The 19,456-nt window shown below is 37.7% G+C and overlaps 1 protein-coding gene across 6 annotated transcripts in view; it reads right to left on the reverse strand.

Moving 5' to 3' along the window:
- The window catches only part of PCMTD1 (protein-L-isoaspartate (D-aspartate) O-methyltransferase domain containing 1), a 66,483-nt gene continuing 47,595 nt past the window's right edge, over positions 569–19,456 (reverse strand). For 5 of the 6 annotated variants that reach the window (XM_021386469.1, XM_021386466.1, XM_021386467.1 and 2 more), the window contains 3 exons: positions 9,860–10,031; positions 8,103–8,226; positions 569–3,220 (listed from right to left, as the gene is read on the reverse strand). In XM_021386469.1, the coding sequence (XP_021242144.1) occupies positions 2,850–3,220; positions 8,103–8,226; positions 9,860–10,031 (667 nt within the window). In that variant the 3' untranslated portion in view covers positions 569–2,849. Of the gene's footprint in view, positions 3,221–8,102; positions 8,227–9,859; positions 10,032–17,793; positions 17,930–19,456 lie in introns of those variants that run through there. The other variant, XM_021386472.1, reaches the window with a different exon arrangement.

Below are 19,456 nucleotides of genomic sequence, written 5' to 3' on the forward strand. Positions count from 1 at the left end.
CAATGAGTTTAAAAACCCTCAAGTTCCAATTCATTAATTACATCCTTTCTTATAGTGTTCACAACTACGGCATTGCTGGTCAGGTTAGCCTACCCACATTTATTCTCTATGCTAACAACATAAGGCCACATCAAGACAGAGCTTCAGTAAGAAGGACTTAAAATTGGTTCACCACCCTTGTTATTCTTACCTCAAAGTTCTTCTTATTTATTTTGACCTAAGCATTAGCTCTGTTCAGGGTTAAACCAATCTCAATATTTAGAAATAAGTGTAAAACCATTCTTGAGTACACAGCTGAAGCACAGCTTCTGGGCTCTCCCAAAGAAAACAAACTCTCCAGATAAGTGCTTTGGAAGTCCCGTTGGGCCCCAACTAGTTTTCCTTTGTCGAGAAGAATATCTCAACTTCCAGCCTCTGCAAAAATTCAAAATGTAGCAAGTACTATTCCTTCAATATTTCAGAGACTTAATGACTGCCTTTATTATGAAATCAGTGTCCTAATTATGAATAAACTGATACCTGAAATTCCAAATAACTTAGTACTTCCACAGAAACACAGGCAAGCAGAAACCACCAGAAAAACCATTTTATTGCAACAATGTCCCCATCAAGTGAGATGGCAAAAATTAAGTTTTATTACATTTTGCATTTCTACCTTTTTATGTAAATATAAATTCAAGAGTGTAAAATAAATCCACATATAAAAACACAGAAGAAACATTCTCTTTCAGTGAATGCAAAAAGACTTACATACTGAATAATCATGACAAATCATCCGTTGTCCATTTTTCCAAGTACACAGGAGTGAAAGAACGCAGAAGTTTATTCTCCAAAAGCATCCTGTATAGAGTCCTTAAAGTATAAGTGATATTCAATAATCTCAAATTCTTGAGTTTATTGATGTATATTCCAAGAAAAGGAGAGAGAAAAACCATCTCAAACTTCAGATGATTTAAACTCCATCTAAAATAACCTACCTGAAACAAGATTATGCTCAATTCTTTTAGCAGAAGCATCACAACTACTTTATTCGTATCATTATTTTGGAAATTTATTTCTTAGTAGTTATTCCTGCCTTTAGAATGAAGTCAGAGTATTTATTTCAAATAGTATTGTTTAATTATACTGTAAATATATTGCGGAAAATAACTCCACATGCTGGTACAACAGGCCTTCATGAAGCTCCATTTAAACACTGCTATCATGTATTTAAAAAAAATAACCAAACAACCAGAGACTGCAGCATGAAATGCACAATAACAGGTCATTGTCATAGGGTTATGCATCTTCTTTCTCGACTTATACATTTGGAAGTCAATACTGGACTGCTAGTCCAAATTAATATTGGCTGGTTATAAATACTTGGACTAGGAACTTTACTGTTTTAGAAAAATGTGGTTATATTGCCTGTTATTTCACCAAAAAAAAAGTATCAGTACTATAAATGTATTGTGCAGGATATTTCTTCAAGAGGAATGTTTTTCACTGGGTCCAGGCAGATTGTTCCAATGACTGCGGCTTTTAATACACATCACGTCAAGTTCTTAATAAACAGTGTTTTGCCTCATGGTTATGTTACAACAGAGAATTATGAAATTAAGATGTCAAGAACAAACAAAGTTAAAAAATCAGAACTGCAAATAACTTCACAACTAGAAGAGGAAAAATTGTAGAAGAATTTAAATCAGCACTATCGTGGGTCCCCACAGCTGCACTGCTACTCTTAGGTTTCAAAAAGATGCATACGATTTTATGAATATTTTTGTGCTAAGAGCCATGCTCAGAAACAAAATATAGGCTAGCACAAGTCTACCTTCTTGGAGATGCATGTTAAGTATAAAATCTACTTACTAAAGTGCATTTGCCAAACAAATTCTAACTTTTACTATAATAACTATTTTGATAAGCAATACAAACTAAATTTTGTTGAAGTTCTACCTCTACTTAAAAGCAGTAAATATAGATGACAAATCTAAAGTACAATCTTGTGTTACGAAACATTATGTCTCAATGCCATGAGCTGTAGAAATAAACAAGAAGTATTGTCCTAAACACCTCACAAGTGAGGAAGTGCCTCTAGTTAGAAATACTGAAAGCATACAATGGAGTTAAGTATAAGCAGAGCTGAAGTAAGCATTGCTTTCCTTTTCATTCAATATGATGTTTCTTTAAGGCTCTGAGAGAAGCTGTTACTTTTCTCAAGATCTTTTGGCAAAAGATAAATGCAGAAGTAGTAGGGTAACCTGACATTTCAGAACTTGCACTTTCATATTTTATTAAAGCCAGCTAATTCAGTGTCTGTATACATTTATTGCACTTGTGTTGTTGGAATACATCTATACCAACATAGTAATAATGATTGCAACAAAGCCATAGTAAAATTAACTTTTAAAAGGGTCTGATACTACTGACATTAGAGGATAAGTGTCTGCATGTTTAAAATGTTCCCCTAATAATAAATACAGACAAATTGCTCAAGTCAGATGCACGTGTTTAACAATTATTTAGCAGATATAAAATTTCACTCATCCTTTTATCAATACAAATCTGTTAGGGATCAAAAAGACATACCATGCAAAATATTGATTAGTGCTGCATAATGGAATATATATTTCTATCAGAGTTAAAACAGCATTTTCAAAATTTAAAGAAAAATAGATTTTTAAAAAGGGATTTTACTGTTGAATGCAAGTCTTCCTTGTAGCAAAGATAGAGATAAGTTATGATTTATCGCTGTACTTCAGTCTTGATGAAAGACTAATAATAATTTGTCCACCTATTTCTTAATAAATGCTACATTTTCAAGAATAAAGGAACTATCAGTAGGCATTACTTCTACTTAAAACAAGTTACTTCTCTCTGTAATAGGTCAAGTATGCTTTTAAAGATTCAGGTAATGGTAGACTCATAATTTTCTCTCTCAATAGATTTCGAGGAGGCTCTTCTGGCTTCAAGGCCTCACTGTGATCTTTATCCTCCTCCTCTTTGTTATCATCTTCCATTCTTTCATCTTCTTCACTATCTAGAGGCTGAGGAATGAGCTGATTACCAACAAACACGTAGGTGTTAATCCTGCGTCTACGACATCGCCTGCGTTTTCGTTTAGGGGGAGCCTTCTGAGTAATGCCTTTAGCTTTCATCTCCTCATTTATGAAGTTTCTAAGGGTGCGCCTGATATATATTCGAGCAAGGTCCTGAAGATTCCTAACAGCACACGGAGCTAAAAGGAAAGAGAGAGAGTTACACTCATTAAGCAAAATTTCCCTCTAACAAAAACATTAGTTGCAAGACAGTGAGATTTGTGCTTAAGAACAAATGAAATTTTAGTACATGATGCAGTATACAAATGAAATGAGTAGACTGAGGGTTCCTGACAAACCCTGTAGTATATTCTCTACTGGAAAATGTCTCTTGCACCAGACATACTCAGATTTGGACTGAAGATGGCTTCTGGAATACAATTATTCTTTTAAAGAAAACACACAGTCCAAGCAATTAAAGGGATCTTCTGACAGATGTGCAAGAGAAGCAGAAAACATGAACAACTAAAAAATAGATTCTAGATAGCATACTTCAAACATGGCATGCCTTGTGACCTACTGCTCCTACAACCTCCAGCTGCTCGGAAAGTTTCCCCCACTATGTCACACTGGTTTAGGCAAGTGCTTTTCTTCCTTCTCACTTCTACTCAAGATATTTTTTCCTGCTTCCTGCTAAACCCAAATAATGAGCACCATGTTAAGTTCATAGCTGACCAACTAAGTCACCCTTATCTTTGTAGCAGAAAAGGAATCAAATTTGTGAATAAAAAAAGCAAACAATGAAAAGCCAAAAGCCTCATATTTTGCAGTGATAAGTAGATGATGATTAAGCATTGCCGGGCTGTTGGATAACGTACTCTGTTTGACCTATTGCCAAGTAATTCCAAGGCAAACAAAACAATAAGAGATACAGAACTGGCTGGATGACCAGGCCCAGAGAGTGATGGTAGATGGAGTCACAGCCAGCTGGCGACCAGTCTCAAATGGTGTTCCCCAGGGGTCAGTATTGGGGCCTGTCCTGTTCAGTATCTTTACTGATGACCTTGATGAAGGCATTGTGTGCACCCTCAGTAAGTATGCAGATGACACCAAGTTGGGAGGAAGTGTCAACCTGCCTGGTTGCAGGAAGGCCTTACAGAGGCATTTGGACAGGCTGGAGAGCAGGGCTGAGGCCAATGGGACGAAGTTCAACAAGACAAAGTGCTGGGTCCTGCACTTTGGCCACAACAACCCCAGGCAACACTGCAGGCTTGGGGCAGAGTGGCTAGAAGACTGTGTGGAGGAAACGGACCTGGGGGTGTTGGTTCATGCTAGGCTGAACATGAGCAAGCAGTATGCCGAGGTAGCCAAAAAGGTCAACAGCATCCTGACTTGTATCAGAAATTAAGTTGCCAGCAGGAGCAGAGAAGTGATCATCTCTGTACTCAGTCCCGGTGAGGCTGCACCTTGAGTACTGTGTTCAGTTTTGGGCCCCTCACTACAAGAAAGACATTGAGGCCCTGGAGCATGTTCAGAGAAGGGCAACAAAGCTGGTGAGGGGTCTGGAGCACAGGCCTTATGACGAGTGGCTGAGGGAGCTGGGATTGTTCAGTCTGGAGAAGAGGAGGCTCAAAGGTGGCCTCAAGTTGCGCCAGGGAAGACTCGTGCTGGACGTTAGGAAATTTCTCTGAGAGAGTGGTCAGGTGCTGGATTGGGCTGCCCAGGGAGGTGGTGGATTTACAGTCTCTAAAAGTGTTCAAGAAGTAAGTGTTTAGGAGTTGTACTGAGGGACATGGTTTAGTGGGAAATACTGGTGATAGGTGGACAGTTGGACTAGATGATCTTGTAGGTCTTTTACAACCTTGGTGATTCTATGATTCTACATCAGCCACACCTGCAGCTTGTTCAACTTTGTGATTTTTGTTCCTACATAAAATAGAATAAAAATTATGGATACTATTGCAAAAGAAAAAGAAGAAATAAGTTTTATAAAAACATTTCCAATATAGCATTCATTTTAAAAATATTCAATGAATTTCCAACTAAATTTTTTATTTTGTACATTGACTTAAACTACATGCTTGTTATTACAGTTTGAGAACAAAAAGATGCTTATTACTAGCAATACTGACTGCAGTTGTAGTCATTTTAAGAGTATTCTATTAAGCTACTTACAGGAAACACCTTTATTGTACTGCAGCTCACTTCTAAATGCTACTGGTCTATGCTGTTTTCATCTGTAATATGAGAATGGTAACAGAGAACTCTTTAAAATTCTCAAGATGATCTTTTACAAGATCACATGGGACAAGTTCACAAGTCCATGGGACCCGATGAGATTCATCCATGGGTTCTGAGGGAACTAGTGGATGAAGTTGCCAAACTGTTATGCATCGTATTTGAAAGGTCATGGCAGTCTGGTGAAGTTCTCACTGACTGGAAAAGGGGGAAACATAATCCCCATTTTCAAGAAGGGGAAAAAAAGAAGATCCAGGGAGCTACAGACCACTTAGTCTCACCTCTGTGCCTGGCAAGGTCATGGAGGAGATCCTCCTGAAGGCCCTTCTAAGGCACATGGAAGATAAAGATGAGGTGGTTGCAGGTAACCAACATGGCTTCACCAAGGGCAAGTCATGCCTGACAAACCTGGTGGCCTTTTATGATTGAATTACAGCATCATTGGATAAAGGAAGAGCAACTGATGTCATCTACGTGGGCTTGTGCAAAGCATTTGACACTGTCCTGCATGACCTCCTGTTCACCAAATTGGAGAAAAATGGATTTGACTGATGGACCACTTGCTGGATAAGGAATTGGTTGGACAGTTGCACTCAAGAGAGTTGTGGTCAGCGGCTCCATGTCCAAGTAGAGACCAGTGACAAGAGGCCTTCCTGAGATAGATGTTGATTATTTAGTGTTATTTAGCATCTTTGTAGGTGACACAGACAGTGAAATAAAGTGCACCCTCAGCAAGTTTGCAGACAGCGACACCAAGCTGAGTGGTACAGTTGGCATGCTACAGAGAAGAGATGCTATCCAGAGGGACCTGGTCAGTCTTGAGAGGTAGGCCCAAGCCAACCTCATGAAGTTCACCAAGGCCAAGAACAAGGTCCTGCTTCTGGGGAGGGGCAATCCCAAGGACACATACAGGTTGGACAGAGAATGCCTTGAGAGCAGCCCTGAGGAGAAGGATTTGGGAGTGTTGATTGATGAAAGATTCAACATGAGCCCATGTTCGTAGCCCAGAAGGCTAACCATATCCTGGGTTCCTGGGTTGCATCAAGAGAAGTGTGACGAGCAGCTCAAGGGAGATGATTCTGCCCCTCTACTCTGCTTTTGCGATATCCCACCTGAAGTACTGCATCCAGTTCTGGAGCCATGAACACAAGAAGGATATTGAACTGTTGGAGCAGGTCCAGAGGAGGGCCACAAAGATGATCAGAGGGCTGGAGCACTTCCTCAATGAGGACAGGCTGAGAGAACTGAGGCTCTTCAGCCTGGAGAAGAAAAGGCTCCAGAGGGACCTTATAGAGGCCTTCCAGTACCTGAAGGGAGCCTACAGGAAAGCCAGGGAGGGAGTTTTTAGAAGGGCATGTAACAACAGGACAAGGGGAAATGATTTTAAACTGGAAAAGGGTAGGTTTAGAGTAGATATTTGGAAGAAATTCTTTACTGTGAGGGTGGTGAGACACTGGAATAGGTTGCCCAGAGAGGCTGTGAATGCCCCCTCCCTGGAAGCACTCAAGGCCAGGCTGGATGGGACTCTGAGCAACCTGGTCTAGAGGGAGGTGTCCCTGCCTATAGCACGGGGGTTGGAATTAGATGATCTTAAAGGTCCCTTCCAACCCAAACCAAACCATTCTATGATTCTATGATTTGGGGGGAATGAGGCTGTATTAAACCATATTAAGACTAAGTTTGATAAGCCACATCCCCATTGTAATGTTAGTTACAGTACATTCTATGATGAATCAAGCCTAAAGAAAAAAAACAGGAAAAAAGTCTTGTTAATACAAATTAATTTGAGGAAATAAATTTTGAGATATGAAAAGCAACTGTTAAAGTGAACAAAATTAATTACTTCTGTAAAAAAAAAAAGTCTACAGAAGGGAAAGGAACTTCTATTCTTTGAAGAAAAAAATTAAAGCAACTGTAGTAAGGAATCATTCTTTGCAAGTTCACCTATACCCTAACAACTAATAGCCGGATCAGTAGTTATAAGCGATGCAACCTGATATGTGTCCTAGACTACTGAATGGTTTACAGCTGTTTTGCATTTAAAACTGCATAGAGGCAAGAGGCATATAAATAGTACAGGAGAATTAGTTCACATTGGTCTTATGTTAACAGAACAGAACGAGAGAACTGTTATTGTCTAGTTTCTTTGCAGGGTTTACTTAAGCTCCCAGGTGCTACTGAAGCCTTATGTAATACTACTCCTAGCTCTGCCTGTTGTAGCAGAAAGTTTCATCTGTATGCCTTTCTCTGCCTTTTTTTTTCCCTCATCGTGCTATCATCTTATCCTGGCAACAGCTGTGCTTTCAGACACTTTCTAAATACCTTTCCTAACCTAATTCAAAAGTTTTGTGAGTAGAAAGCCCACATCAGTGAGTACTAAAAACAGCTGAGAATCATCTTACCAGCTGCAGACAGACATAAGCACACTCAGCTATTCACATTCTGCAGTACCACAGCTCCACTGTAAACCAGTTCTTTCCATTTCCAGAGGGGAGTGAGGAGAGGAATTTTTTTTTCCTCTGTGAGACTGAATATCAGTACTTTTGATAAACCTAGTATTAGCTCAGTATGTTAGATGTATCTCATTAGAAAAGAAGCTGAATCCAAAAGGAAAAGGAGTCTGGAAAAGTAAGCTGGAAACAATGTACCATTTAATCTGAGATGTTAATTGTGCAGTAATACAGAATAGCCAGCAGCACAAACTATCAGTGAGCTGCTATTATGTTGAAGCTCTGTGTTCCTATTCTGTCATACATCTGTATAGAATAGCCTCTCCACTTCTAGGGTAACACCAGGAAGCACAATAAAGACCCACCAAACCAAAGGGAGCCAAGTGACACTTACGCAGTCCCACGGTATCATGTTTGCCATTGTCATTTCTGTTTGGTTGCACTAGCGGGGCAAATGAAACAGCAAGGATATTTTTACTTTCCCAAGTGTTCTGTCCTGTTCTCAAGATTTGTGTTAGCTGCGTAAGAACAACAAAACAAAAATCAGCGGTTACAGTTTTGTCATACTCAACACTGTTCAGACTGGTGTTCAAACAGTGAAATTCTGATTTGCTTCACAATTAATTTATAAGAGGTTGTTCTCTGAACAGCCACTACTTCCATTTCCCAGAAATATTATTTTGTCACTAGAGTACTAAAGAAGGCTCTTTTGCAGTGAAGAGAGAGGCAACTGGAAAATAAAGTCCTAAGGTAAGTTTTTGTGCTCCCCCTCTCCAATTTTTTCCAAACAATCACAAAATGCTTAGGTTGGAAGCAACTTTTAATATCCAACCTCCTGCTTGAACTAGACTAACTCCAAAGTTAAATCAAGCAACTCGGAAGTTTTTCTGATAAAGTTACAAGAAAAAATAAAATTTCCTAGGACTGAGATTCCACAGCCTCTCTAGACAAATTGCTGGAGTGTTTAACTCATTATCCAGTATTCAACTCATTATGAAAAACTGTCTTCGTTCTATCAAGAGAGAATACTCTTTTGCTACCAATCTGCAACATTTTTCTTTCAGTTTCCTGTGCATCTGCAAAATTGATTCCTGCCTACTATATAAATGCCCCAGGAGTAAGATGTTCTATAGCTGAATGTGTTTTCTTCAGTTGGTTTTGTTAGGGTTTTGTTGTATTTTTTTTAATTTTTTTCTCTGTACTTTTTTCCTCCCTTCCAGGTTAGAAGAACCTAGATCTTTCAGCCTCTCCTTACGTTTCACCGGTTATAGAGCCCTAACCATCTGTATAAGTCAGAACTAATGTAAGTTTCAATTTTGCTTCCAAATCTAGACTACTCTTAAGATGAACACCATCAATCTCAATTGACAGTATCTTAGTCCAATAAATACTTTCTCTAGTATTTATAGAACTTAATGACACAGGCCACATTTAAATCACTTGGATATTTTGAGAAAGTAAGCATACAGTGCCAATTATTTTTGGAAGCTAACTAGAAAGCTTAAGGACATCTAAGTCAGTCATAGTCTGTCATTCCCTAGTTCCCTATTAACAAAACAGGGAGAAGAATACTTACCTTTGTAAAGCCTTTTGAGATCTAAGGATGAAAAGTGATAAAAGTGCGAAGTATTATTAAAATAATACACCTGTCTGGAAAATGTCTAATCTAACACAAAAAAGCAACACCGAAAACTGCTGAAAATAAGCCTTTTTCTTCCCCACTTTCTTTTTCATCTCTCTCACCATTAACTACAAACATATAATCATATTTCTCTGAAATCAGTTCTCTTGTATCAGAGGGTGTTTTATGTTGTGTTAATAATCATTAAGTATTAACTGAAAATGTGTGGCAGGGAGGATTTCAAGGCAGTTCTGGTACTGGCATATTTAAAATACTTATGGAATTCTAGTTTCATTGAAGACAAAACAGTTTTACCACAGATAAACAGGATATTGACACTTCCCCACTATTTAAAGGAAGAAATTGTCAAGACTGCATTGCAAAAACACCTGCTGAATTGCAGTAATACACGGAGTAAAGATGACAACAGTTGAACACTAACTTAGTGAACTATACATTTTAAAACATTTCTTAAATTATGTGTTTCTCACATACTATAAGATAGCAAGGGGAAATTGTCATTAAGTCACCTGATCTTCTATAGGCATTACTAATATGCCTCCGACTTTCAACAAAATTTTCATGTAGTTTTCATGGTCTTTCTGGACTCCAGCTCCACAGTAAATCCGGTCATACTGATGACTGTCTGAGGCTATTTCCAAACAATTACCAACCACAAAGGCAGGTTCACAGAACTCAAACCTATGGGGAAGAAAACAAAAAGAAGAGACATTTCAAAAAAAAAAAAAAAATCCATTTTCTTGAGAAAAGCCAGTCCTGTTAAAGACAGAAGTATGTTTCGCATCTTCCCTTATGTAAAGAAAAAAGATTAGCACGCACTTTAACTACCGGTGTAAAGCACAGCAGTATTAAACAGAAAACAATGCATTGTTTCTGCTAAATCAAGGATCAAATAACAATTCTATAAAAGTGAGTGCATCGTATAAAAACAAAAAAAGCCTGAAAGAAACAACAGACTTCTTAACAGTAAGCAAACAGACTTGTAAGGTTTCTCTGGCCAAGGCATACAGTCAAGTCCCTTTAAAATAGACAGACGTTTGCCAACACTTGCAGAATATTTAGGTTGCTGGATATTGGATAAATGTTCAAGCAGTCCAATTCCCAATACCTCCCCCTCACTTTTTAAAGAGAAAAGTAGGCTGTTTCAATAATTGTTTTCCTCTATAGCCTCCATTTTCTACTTTGAGAGCAATCTTTTTTTCTCCAAAATAAAATTCAGTGGGAAAGTTTTCACCACACACAAAGCAAGAAAAAAAAGATTAATTCTGAGAAACATCTGTTCTAATTTTCTTCAGCAAATGAAAGTTATATAACTGCCTCTAAGTGGACTTAAGTAGAAAGCATTAGTTGCAAGGAGTAAGTTTTCCTGACACTGCATAAAATAGCAAAAGGTGCACAGTGGAACTTTATTGCCAAAGCTGCATATGTTTTCCATTACAAAGATATTTTCTGACATTTTTCACATCTCTGCAGCATGTGTCTGATTAAGATGTTCATTCCATGATAATGTAATTTAATCTTTGTATTAAAAAATAGTAAAAGAACACACAACAACTCCCCCCCACACATACACACACACACCAACAATGTTCAGACAGTATCTTCCTTCTTCCCCACCCACTTCAAGAAGCGATGTTACACAGTTGCTCACAGTAAAGATTTACGGTTTTCTTGGAAAAACTTTAAGTAAAACCTACTGCTTTGTTGTTACAGAAGTAGTTCATGAGTGTCATCTGGCAGTATCAAAATTTAATGCTTCTCAAGCTTCATCTCAGCAAGAATAACTTGTTCTAAATATTTATTTGAATGCATAGAGCCATTTTATGAGCTTTACAGCTTACATTCGAAAATTATTTTGACTTGGCTTGCAGTAGGTAAGTAATCCCAGTACAACACCTGACAACATCCAAATCATCATCTCAGTTACAGTGAAGCCTGGCAGATCTCACTGCCTATAAGCCTTGGCTGACACTCCTATCTATGCTACCATTCACAAATTAGACTTCTATTAAGCTATGTTTTTGCTTGAAGCACTTCGTTTTCAAGATAGGGTGCATGACCTTGAAAATAATTCAATGCTTTCTTTGACTAGTCATGGATAGACTCCAGAATCCCTTACCAACTAACTACTGCAACTGCCTTATGTGCTGAATGTGGCTGACAGCCCATGCTGTTGTTTCCTCATCCAAGTCCGATGGAAGAAATGAAAGCTACAATCAACACTGACAGATTGAAAAGAAAAAAAAAAGGACGGTGGCAGGAGGGGAGTGAGGCCAACTGCACACAACCAGGCAGTTAGAATGAACTGTGGTTGAAATAATTTAAAAGGAGAAATCTCTACAGACACATTAAGCAAGGTTAAATGCTCAGAAGAAAATGAAACCCAAAGCACTGATCACTTCTTCAGTGAAGTGATCTCTTAAGTGCATGGAGTATCACATACTTTTCAACGTTTAGTGAAAAGATAGCTCAATGAATAGTTTTAATTTCAGGTTGTCTACAGCTGAAGTAAAGCATCATCACACTGATTTAATTTAAAAGTTTAAGCTAAGTACTATTGTGGGCTTCAAAAGTACAATAAAAACCAGAGGTGAGGAATAGGGCACTCCTCTGAAATGCAGTTTTAGACATCAATATAGTCACTGGTTCTAAGTTATATTCTTAGAACAGAAGAGAGACGGGTTGCATAACCTGACAACTTTTATAACTTTGTTTCTCAAAATGTTCCTCCAAAACCTTACTACCAGATATTCCCAAAATGCTTCTACTGGAAGCAATCGATCACATCCTCTTAAAACAGAAACACAAAATTCCCAAGAAAGCAAAGACAAGACAAAAAAAAACCACAAAACATTTCCCAGATACTAAATATACACTATATATAGAGAGAGGCCTATAGATACAGTAAAAGCTGAAAAGAACTTCTCATTTAGCTCCACAGCTTGCAGACAAAAGTACACAAGAAAGAATGACACTGAAGAATCTTCCTTTTTCACCAGTAAGAATCAAGACAGGCTAAGCACTAGAGACTAACTCTGCCTATTAGTGCATTAAACTATGGCTGGACTGTGTTAGTACAAATTTGTAGAGACATGAGGCTTATTACCAAGACAGACAGACATAGGTTAGGCCAATTACTTCAAAAATTACCTTCTTCACCCCAGTAGCTCCAGCTAGTTTAAAGCCAATTAGTCAAAAATAAGAGCTTCCTGAAAGGCTGATTTCCCACAGCAGTTCTAACAAGAGTACATGCAATTCAGAAACACGCCTTTTTAGTTCAGGTCAGATGGAAAACAAGGGACTCGGCTCACTTGGCAATGCAATGATAACACTCACAATAGTATGTTGGCTGCCCATTTATATCGTATAGTTCTAGAACTGCCATGCATATATTCTTTCTACCCAGAAAGCTATATAAGGGTAGGAATAAGTAAGAGGAAAAGACTTTAAGCTGTATCTAGTCAAAGCAACACTTGAGTCCAAAAGCCAGCGCCATTCACTCAAGCTGCCTGCAGGACTAACTACTTTGTGTTTTATGATATGAACAGTGTCAAAATACGAGAAATAAAAATGCATATGGGGTTCCTATTTAGAGTATTATGGAATTCTCAGATTCAGTTAAGTTGTACAGAACAGAACTTAGTTCTTTCTCTGCACTCCAAGTAAATCTTCATCATTGAAGAAACAATGATGAGAAACCTTTCTCACTCCCTGAATCTTTAAGTGTTATCACAAAGTGATACACCTCAGAATCGGTACATTTAGTTATCAGTTTCCCATTTTGAGGTATCTATGTAATCTAGTAATTTATAATTACCTTCCAAGAGACTAAAATATAATTTAGAGAATTTGTGTCACTAACTTTCCCAAACCATTTCCAAGATGGGCAAGGTTAAGTTCTTCACTGAAGTATATGCCTCTCCACCATCTGATCAGGAAATGATGGGCTGCATTAAAAGAGGAATGGTCAGCAGGGAGAGGGAGGTGGTGGTCCCCCTCTACTCGGCTCTCGTGAGGCCCCATCTGGAGTACTGTGTCCAGGCCTGGGGCCCCCAGCACAAGAAGGACGTGGAGCTGTTGGAACGAGTGCAGAGGAGGGCGACCAAGATGATCAGAGGGCTGGAGCACCTCTCCTATGAGGAAAGGTTGAGGGAACTGGGCTTGTTTAGTTTGGAGAAGAGAAGGCTCCAGGGAGACCTCATTGTGGTCTTCCAATACTTGAAGGGAGCGTATAAACAGGAGGGGGATNCCAATACTTGAAGGGAGCGTATAAACAGGAGGGGGATCGATTGTTTGTGAGGGTGGATAGTGATAGGACAAGGGGGAATGGTTTTAAGCTGAGACAGGGGAGATTTAGGTTAGATATTAGGAGGAAGTTTTTCACACAGAGGGTGGTGACGCACTGGAACAGGTTGCCCAGGGAGGTTGTGGATGTCCCGTCCCTGGAGGCATTCAAGGCCAGACTGGACATGGCTCTGGGCAGCCTGGTCTAGCGGCTGGCGACCCTGCACTTGGCAGGGGGGTTGAGACTCGATGATCTTTGAGGTCCTTTTCAACCCAGGCCATTCTGTGATTCTATGATCTTAAACTTTAACACAAGTTTCAGCAAATACAAGGGAGTAATATCTATCAACTGCATAATAAGCTTGTTAGTCTTCAAGTACAAAAACAGCATCAATCACATTGTTTTACAATGGAACTTAATCTCAAACCCAAATTCCTTCAGTCCCATATGATGCTACATCCATTGAGGTAATTTCAATCCCATTACCTTCAGGATATGAAAACAGATCAGATATTCAACTTCCTTCTGTGTTACGAGTTATTTTTATTACAGTAATGACTTTGTTGAAAAGGAATGTTTTTTTCTTTAACATGCAGTACTGGCAAACACATAAGCTACCTATCAAGGTGGTGTCACATTTCATTTAGTTACCAATTTGAAATGGAACTATGAAAACAACTTAAGAAATGACAAGTGTTATTTACATGCTGTTGATCACGATTAAATAGCCAAGGTGGACAACTATATCTGGATAACATTATTTTTTTTTTTTCCTCCCATAGGTTAGAAGCCCCCCAAAAACCTGAGACTAAAATACTAGAACAGCCTAGAGATGTTTGAATCCCACCCAGTTCTTCAGTTCAATCTGGTATTTTGCTTACAAGAAAGCAGCCAACAGAAAAGAAATTGAGTTCCTATTACAGATAACATAGCAACTGTGTTTCTGTGTATGAATGAGTATCTGCCATAGGATAAATTTAATTTCATACAAAACTTGTTTAGCAATGGAGCAAGACAGAAAAGCAGTTTCAAGCACCTGAAGTGTGTTGACCTGATTCTGTCCTTTCCTCCCTTGCAATTTTGTAACTGGTTCCTCAAGGGCAGGCATTTCATGTCCATCCCCCCAGCACTAAAATTTTATAAATTCAATATAGGTACAGCACTCTTCTTTCTAAGTACCAAAAATTAAGATTTAAAGAGTGTTTTTGTCTTCAGTGCAGCAGATTAAGAAAATAATTAAGGAATAGTTTATTACTGCACGCATTCTTTTAAGAGTCTCCATGGGTATCAATGTAAAGAAACACTATTACTGCAATAAAATGAACGTCCATTAAAAAAACATTTTTAGCAAAGAACTAAGATTGAAAGTTATTGCTCTTGTATCCATATCCACCAATCTAGTATTCATGTGGTAACAAAATATGTAAAAAATAAACTATCCTAATAAGTTTTTTTTCCAAGGTAATTCATTGGTAGCTCCTACCATATAACCTACCCAGACAATCCAAATTCCAATTACTCCCAACTCTGAAGATGTACAGCATCCTTCAAGGGCTAAGCTCTTCCACCTATACAGCCTTCATGAATGCAGTGCGTTATTAATCCTGACATCTCTTCAAGATCAAACTAGAGGCAAGGAGTTGTGTTCAGTTTTAAGCGGGAGATGTACTTGATTCCTTAGAAAGGAACAAGTTTAATAAAATTGGGCATAAAATCACATACTTTGAAGGAAAAACAACTTCTAACACCCACAGATTTATGCTTAAAGGGAACTGCCAAACGTGCTATAAGATGCTTATAAAAAAATACTGGGAAACTACTTGAACTGCTGCTACCTGTCTTCTGCTAAAAGAAAACAGTTCTGAAAATCAGCATCACTCCAGCTACATTTTACACTTCTCCTTAGCCACCAGAACTCATACAAGGATACCACCTAATAATACACTTCTGCCTATTTTACTGTAGCCCCATCTCAGCTTGGTGCTTACAGTCCTTACAGAAAGAAAAAACCTTTCAGTATAAATTTAGGATACTGGTTTGCCATCCACAATCACTTCCTTTGTTCAATCGACTCAAACCCATCCAAAAGGGTATGGAATACCCGTGTCATCAAGGTGCTCCCCTCTAGTAGTCCAGAAAGCTTTTTAATAGAACAAATAAAGATAAATACACAGTAACTCTCAGCAGCTCCAAAAATGGAAAAATAAAACAAATTATAATGCATCTTTTATTACTGGGACAGGGGCAAGGGGATTGAAATAACTTAAACTTACAGCACAAAAGACTACTCTTCACCTTTAATGAGAAGACTGCCAAGTTGTTACAGCAAGCCATTTGAATTATGCTGATACTACATTCGAACAAAAATCTAGAGCATCCCATTACAAGTTTTGGGCACAGCATTTTCATGGAAAAAATGTGTTTTAATACGTATTTGCCAACAGTAGGGAATCGGCAGAAGAACTCACAGAGTTAACTTTATATCAAACTTCCCTAACTCCATTATTTTCAGCTGAAAGATGCCTTAGGATGTGTAAGGATCTTTTAAACCACTTTAACCATCATGAAAACCCTCCTTTTATTTTAGAACACATCTACAGAAGCTGAAAAGGAAGTACTTCCTGTGATTACACTCGGAGAATGAAGAGCTACAACTAATTTAATCTAGGAAATTCCAACTCATATTCATCTATATTAAAAACATAATACTCTCAGGGCTTCTTCTATATAAAACAATTTCATAAATTAGTAATCTTACTCAGAGTATACTTAAAGCCAGAAAGAAACTTTCAAGAAACTTCCAGATCATTTAATCCATTTCATTTTTTAAACTGACATAAATCTTATCTTCTTTGAAAACCAGGTAGGTCAAATTCATCTTCACCTTTGAAAAAAGGTGAAGGTCATATGTGACTTTTTGTAATATAACATGCCACAGCAATGCATAACATTCACAGAATGGCTTGTTAGCCTTTTTCACCTTACTTCACTGCAGACGTACTCTAGATCTAGTAACAACCAGATAAAAAGGTGTTTCTTATATACTGCAGAGTAGAGGAAGAAATTTTCCCATTTCTCAATAAATATTCCTCATATTCTATCCTGGTGGTGAGGTGGTGATCTTCATTTAGGATTCTATCACTAAGAACCACATTAGATAATAAGAGAACAATTTTCAAATGTTTTCAAGTGTTAATTCTTTCAATATTAAAAAATGGAACAACAGAATGACAAAATAGCAAACTTTTTCCATTTTTTTTTTTGCATTTTTCTCTATTGTTCATTCTGTCTCATTTATGCATTTATTAAAGCTCTTTTAACAAGTCTGGTTCGTATAAATGCGTACTCATGGCTTGCTAGCATGTTTTACTGAAAAGTTAAACACATTTTACTTATTGGGACTTTGTGTGTACTCTATGAACACAAGAATAAACAGAAACAAAAATATAAAATCTTCCAGAACTAAACAACTGTTAATATCTACAGTGGCAGCTTTTAAGTCCCTTACATACAGTTACAATAATGGTAATTTTATTAGCATTAGAAAAATAGCCAGAAGTAGTGCTGGCAAAATTTCTATGCAGTAATTTTTTCCTCAACATTTTCTTGTCCAGGCAATGCTGTAGGCCAGTGAGAAATGCATTCCAGCTTCACTTTTGTTTGTTATCTCAGTTTTTGAATAAAACTGCTGTCATTCTTCTATTGTGCAACTTCAGCTATCTAGTTTGTTTATGATTTCTAATATTCAACAGCTTTACTGAAATATATCAAAAAACACTGCTCTTCTTTATAAAGAAAAGTTTGAATGCCGGACCTTAAAAATACTTATGACTAACCTTACTCTCTCCTCAGCACAACTGAGTTTGAGACAGGTTGCTTTCCCTGCATAGATTTTTACTGCTACCATTACCTAGCTGCACAGGAAAGAATGCAGTTTTTATTTGAGCATATACAAGGAACTTCCAACTTCAACTCTGCTTTTATTAAAGTGACCTTGCAGTGTCCAATCAGGAGCCCTGAATTTCAGCAAAGGCAAACAGATACTTTGTTGGAAGATTAAACTATTTTTCAATGCCAGTAATTTCACTACAGGACTTCAGAAAGAAGTTTAACCCATAACAGTTATACCAGAAGTAGTACTGGGATCTTGCAACTTACCATTGAAGTGGTTTCTTTTGATCCTGAGAAGGTTTGGTGATTCTTTCACATCAGGGACTTCAGCTTACCCAGGTTTGGTTTTTGATAGGGTGCTAGAAGATGGGCAACCTAGCCTTGCCCTGTGGCTCTCTCTCCGAGCTGGATATTCTAGGTCTAGAAGTTGACTGGGAGCAGAAAAGACAACACATTCCCCTTCAATAAAAACAGGTGAAGTGGGGCCTGGTACTTGCACAATGTGTTTCAGATAGCCTTCTTAAGGAATGACTTTTTTTTCCCCTTAAATGGCATGCATTCCCTCCTCAAGGTTTTAAGTACAAAAGAGAGCCTTACATGTACTTCCAACTCAGAGTGCTTTGTTTAATCTACACCTAAAATCTTTTGCACCTCAACCATAACAGTACTTCTAGATGATGGCACATCTCCTTTACTTCTACCGGAAAATATATAGCAAATAAAAGCAAGGCAGTATTTTACCTCTCAGAAGAAACAACTCCATCTCAATTTAGACAAAAAAAATTTTTATAGATTGGTGGGATATGGATACAGATACAAGTGCTTACTGGAATTATCCATCTTTCTGAAACAGCTATATGAAAAGCTTTTCCTCTAATAACAGTTCAACAGACAACTGGTAGAAGAATAAACTGCCCTTTAAACAGAGAGTATCTCAAATTCTTTATTACCATGACTTACTTTTACACTGCTACCAAACTTTAATCAAGCACCTACCCCCAATCATTAAAAAAAACACATGTAATTACATTTCAGCAACATTTTCATCAGGAACCATAAAAAAGCATTGTTGTATCACACAAATGCTGTATCATTCCTCCCTGACAAGTGGCATCAAAACATCTTGATTCATCAGGGAAAGAAAAAGTAAATCATTATAACCCAACTACATGCTGGAAGTCAGATGCAAGGATAAAGGTGTACTGCTTCAAGTCAAAGAACACCACAAATAAAATTAAAGCATTTATTTAGGATCCAAGCTGAAGATTCTGAAGGATCTACATTAAAGGTTAAACCCTTATTTACTTTTGTTTCAGAAAGAGTGCTTCAAATATTCAGATCAGACTGCAGAATATTATCCACTAAAGAACACAGGAAAGGACGAAGAGTTTTACAGAATTCCCCAGCTGCATAACTCAATTACATGTGCTCTTTGTGCTCCTTCTATACAATATGAGCCTCTTTTGAGGCTGACCACAAGCGTAACATATTTTTCTCCAAAACATGCATACATCCACTGAGACAATTAGCTTCTTTCATACCAGTCTGTCAGATAAAATCAGTTTTCAAACAGTACGTACGTCTTCTAGGTATACACCAGTGTTCAACAGCATGCAGACACTGCACACCTTACGTGTTCTTTTTGATGGGTGATCTTTCCTCCATGTAGTAAGCAAATCAAATCAGTAAAGTTCAGAAGTGATACTTCACATAACTTTCAACAAGTATCATTCTTTTACAAGCCAAAATGCAGGAAAAAATTATTGAAATAATAATCAAAATTAGGCTTACTGACCTAGAGCACGTTACTTTAAGAGGCAAATTAAAAGTGAAGACACACTGTATATACTTGATATCAATATATACAGAAAATATATATAAACATAAATGACTCAGTCAATCACAGAAAAAAATATGCCATCTTCAATTA

Source organism: Numida meleagris, chromosome 2, assembly GCF_002078875.1.
Source record: "Numida meleagris isolate 19003 breed g44 Domestic line chromosome 2, NumMel1.0, whole genome shotgun sequence".
NCBI classification, from domain to species: Eukaryota; Metazoa; Chordata; class Aves; order Galliformes; family Numididae; genus Numida; species Numida meleagris.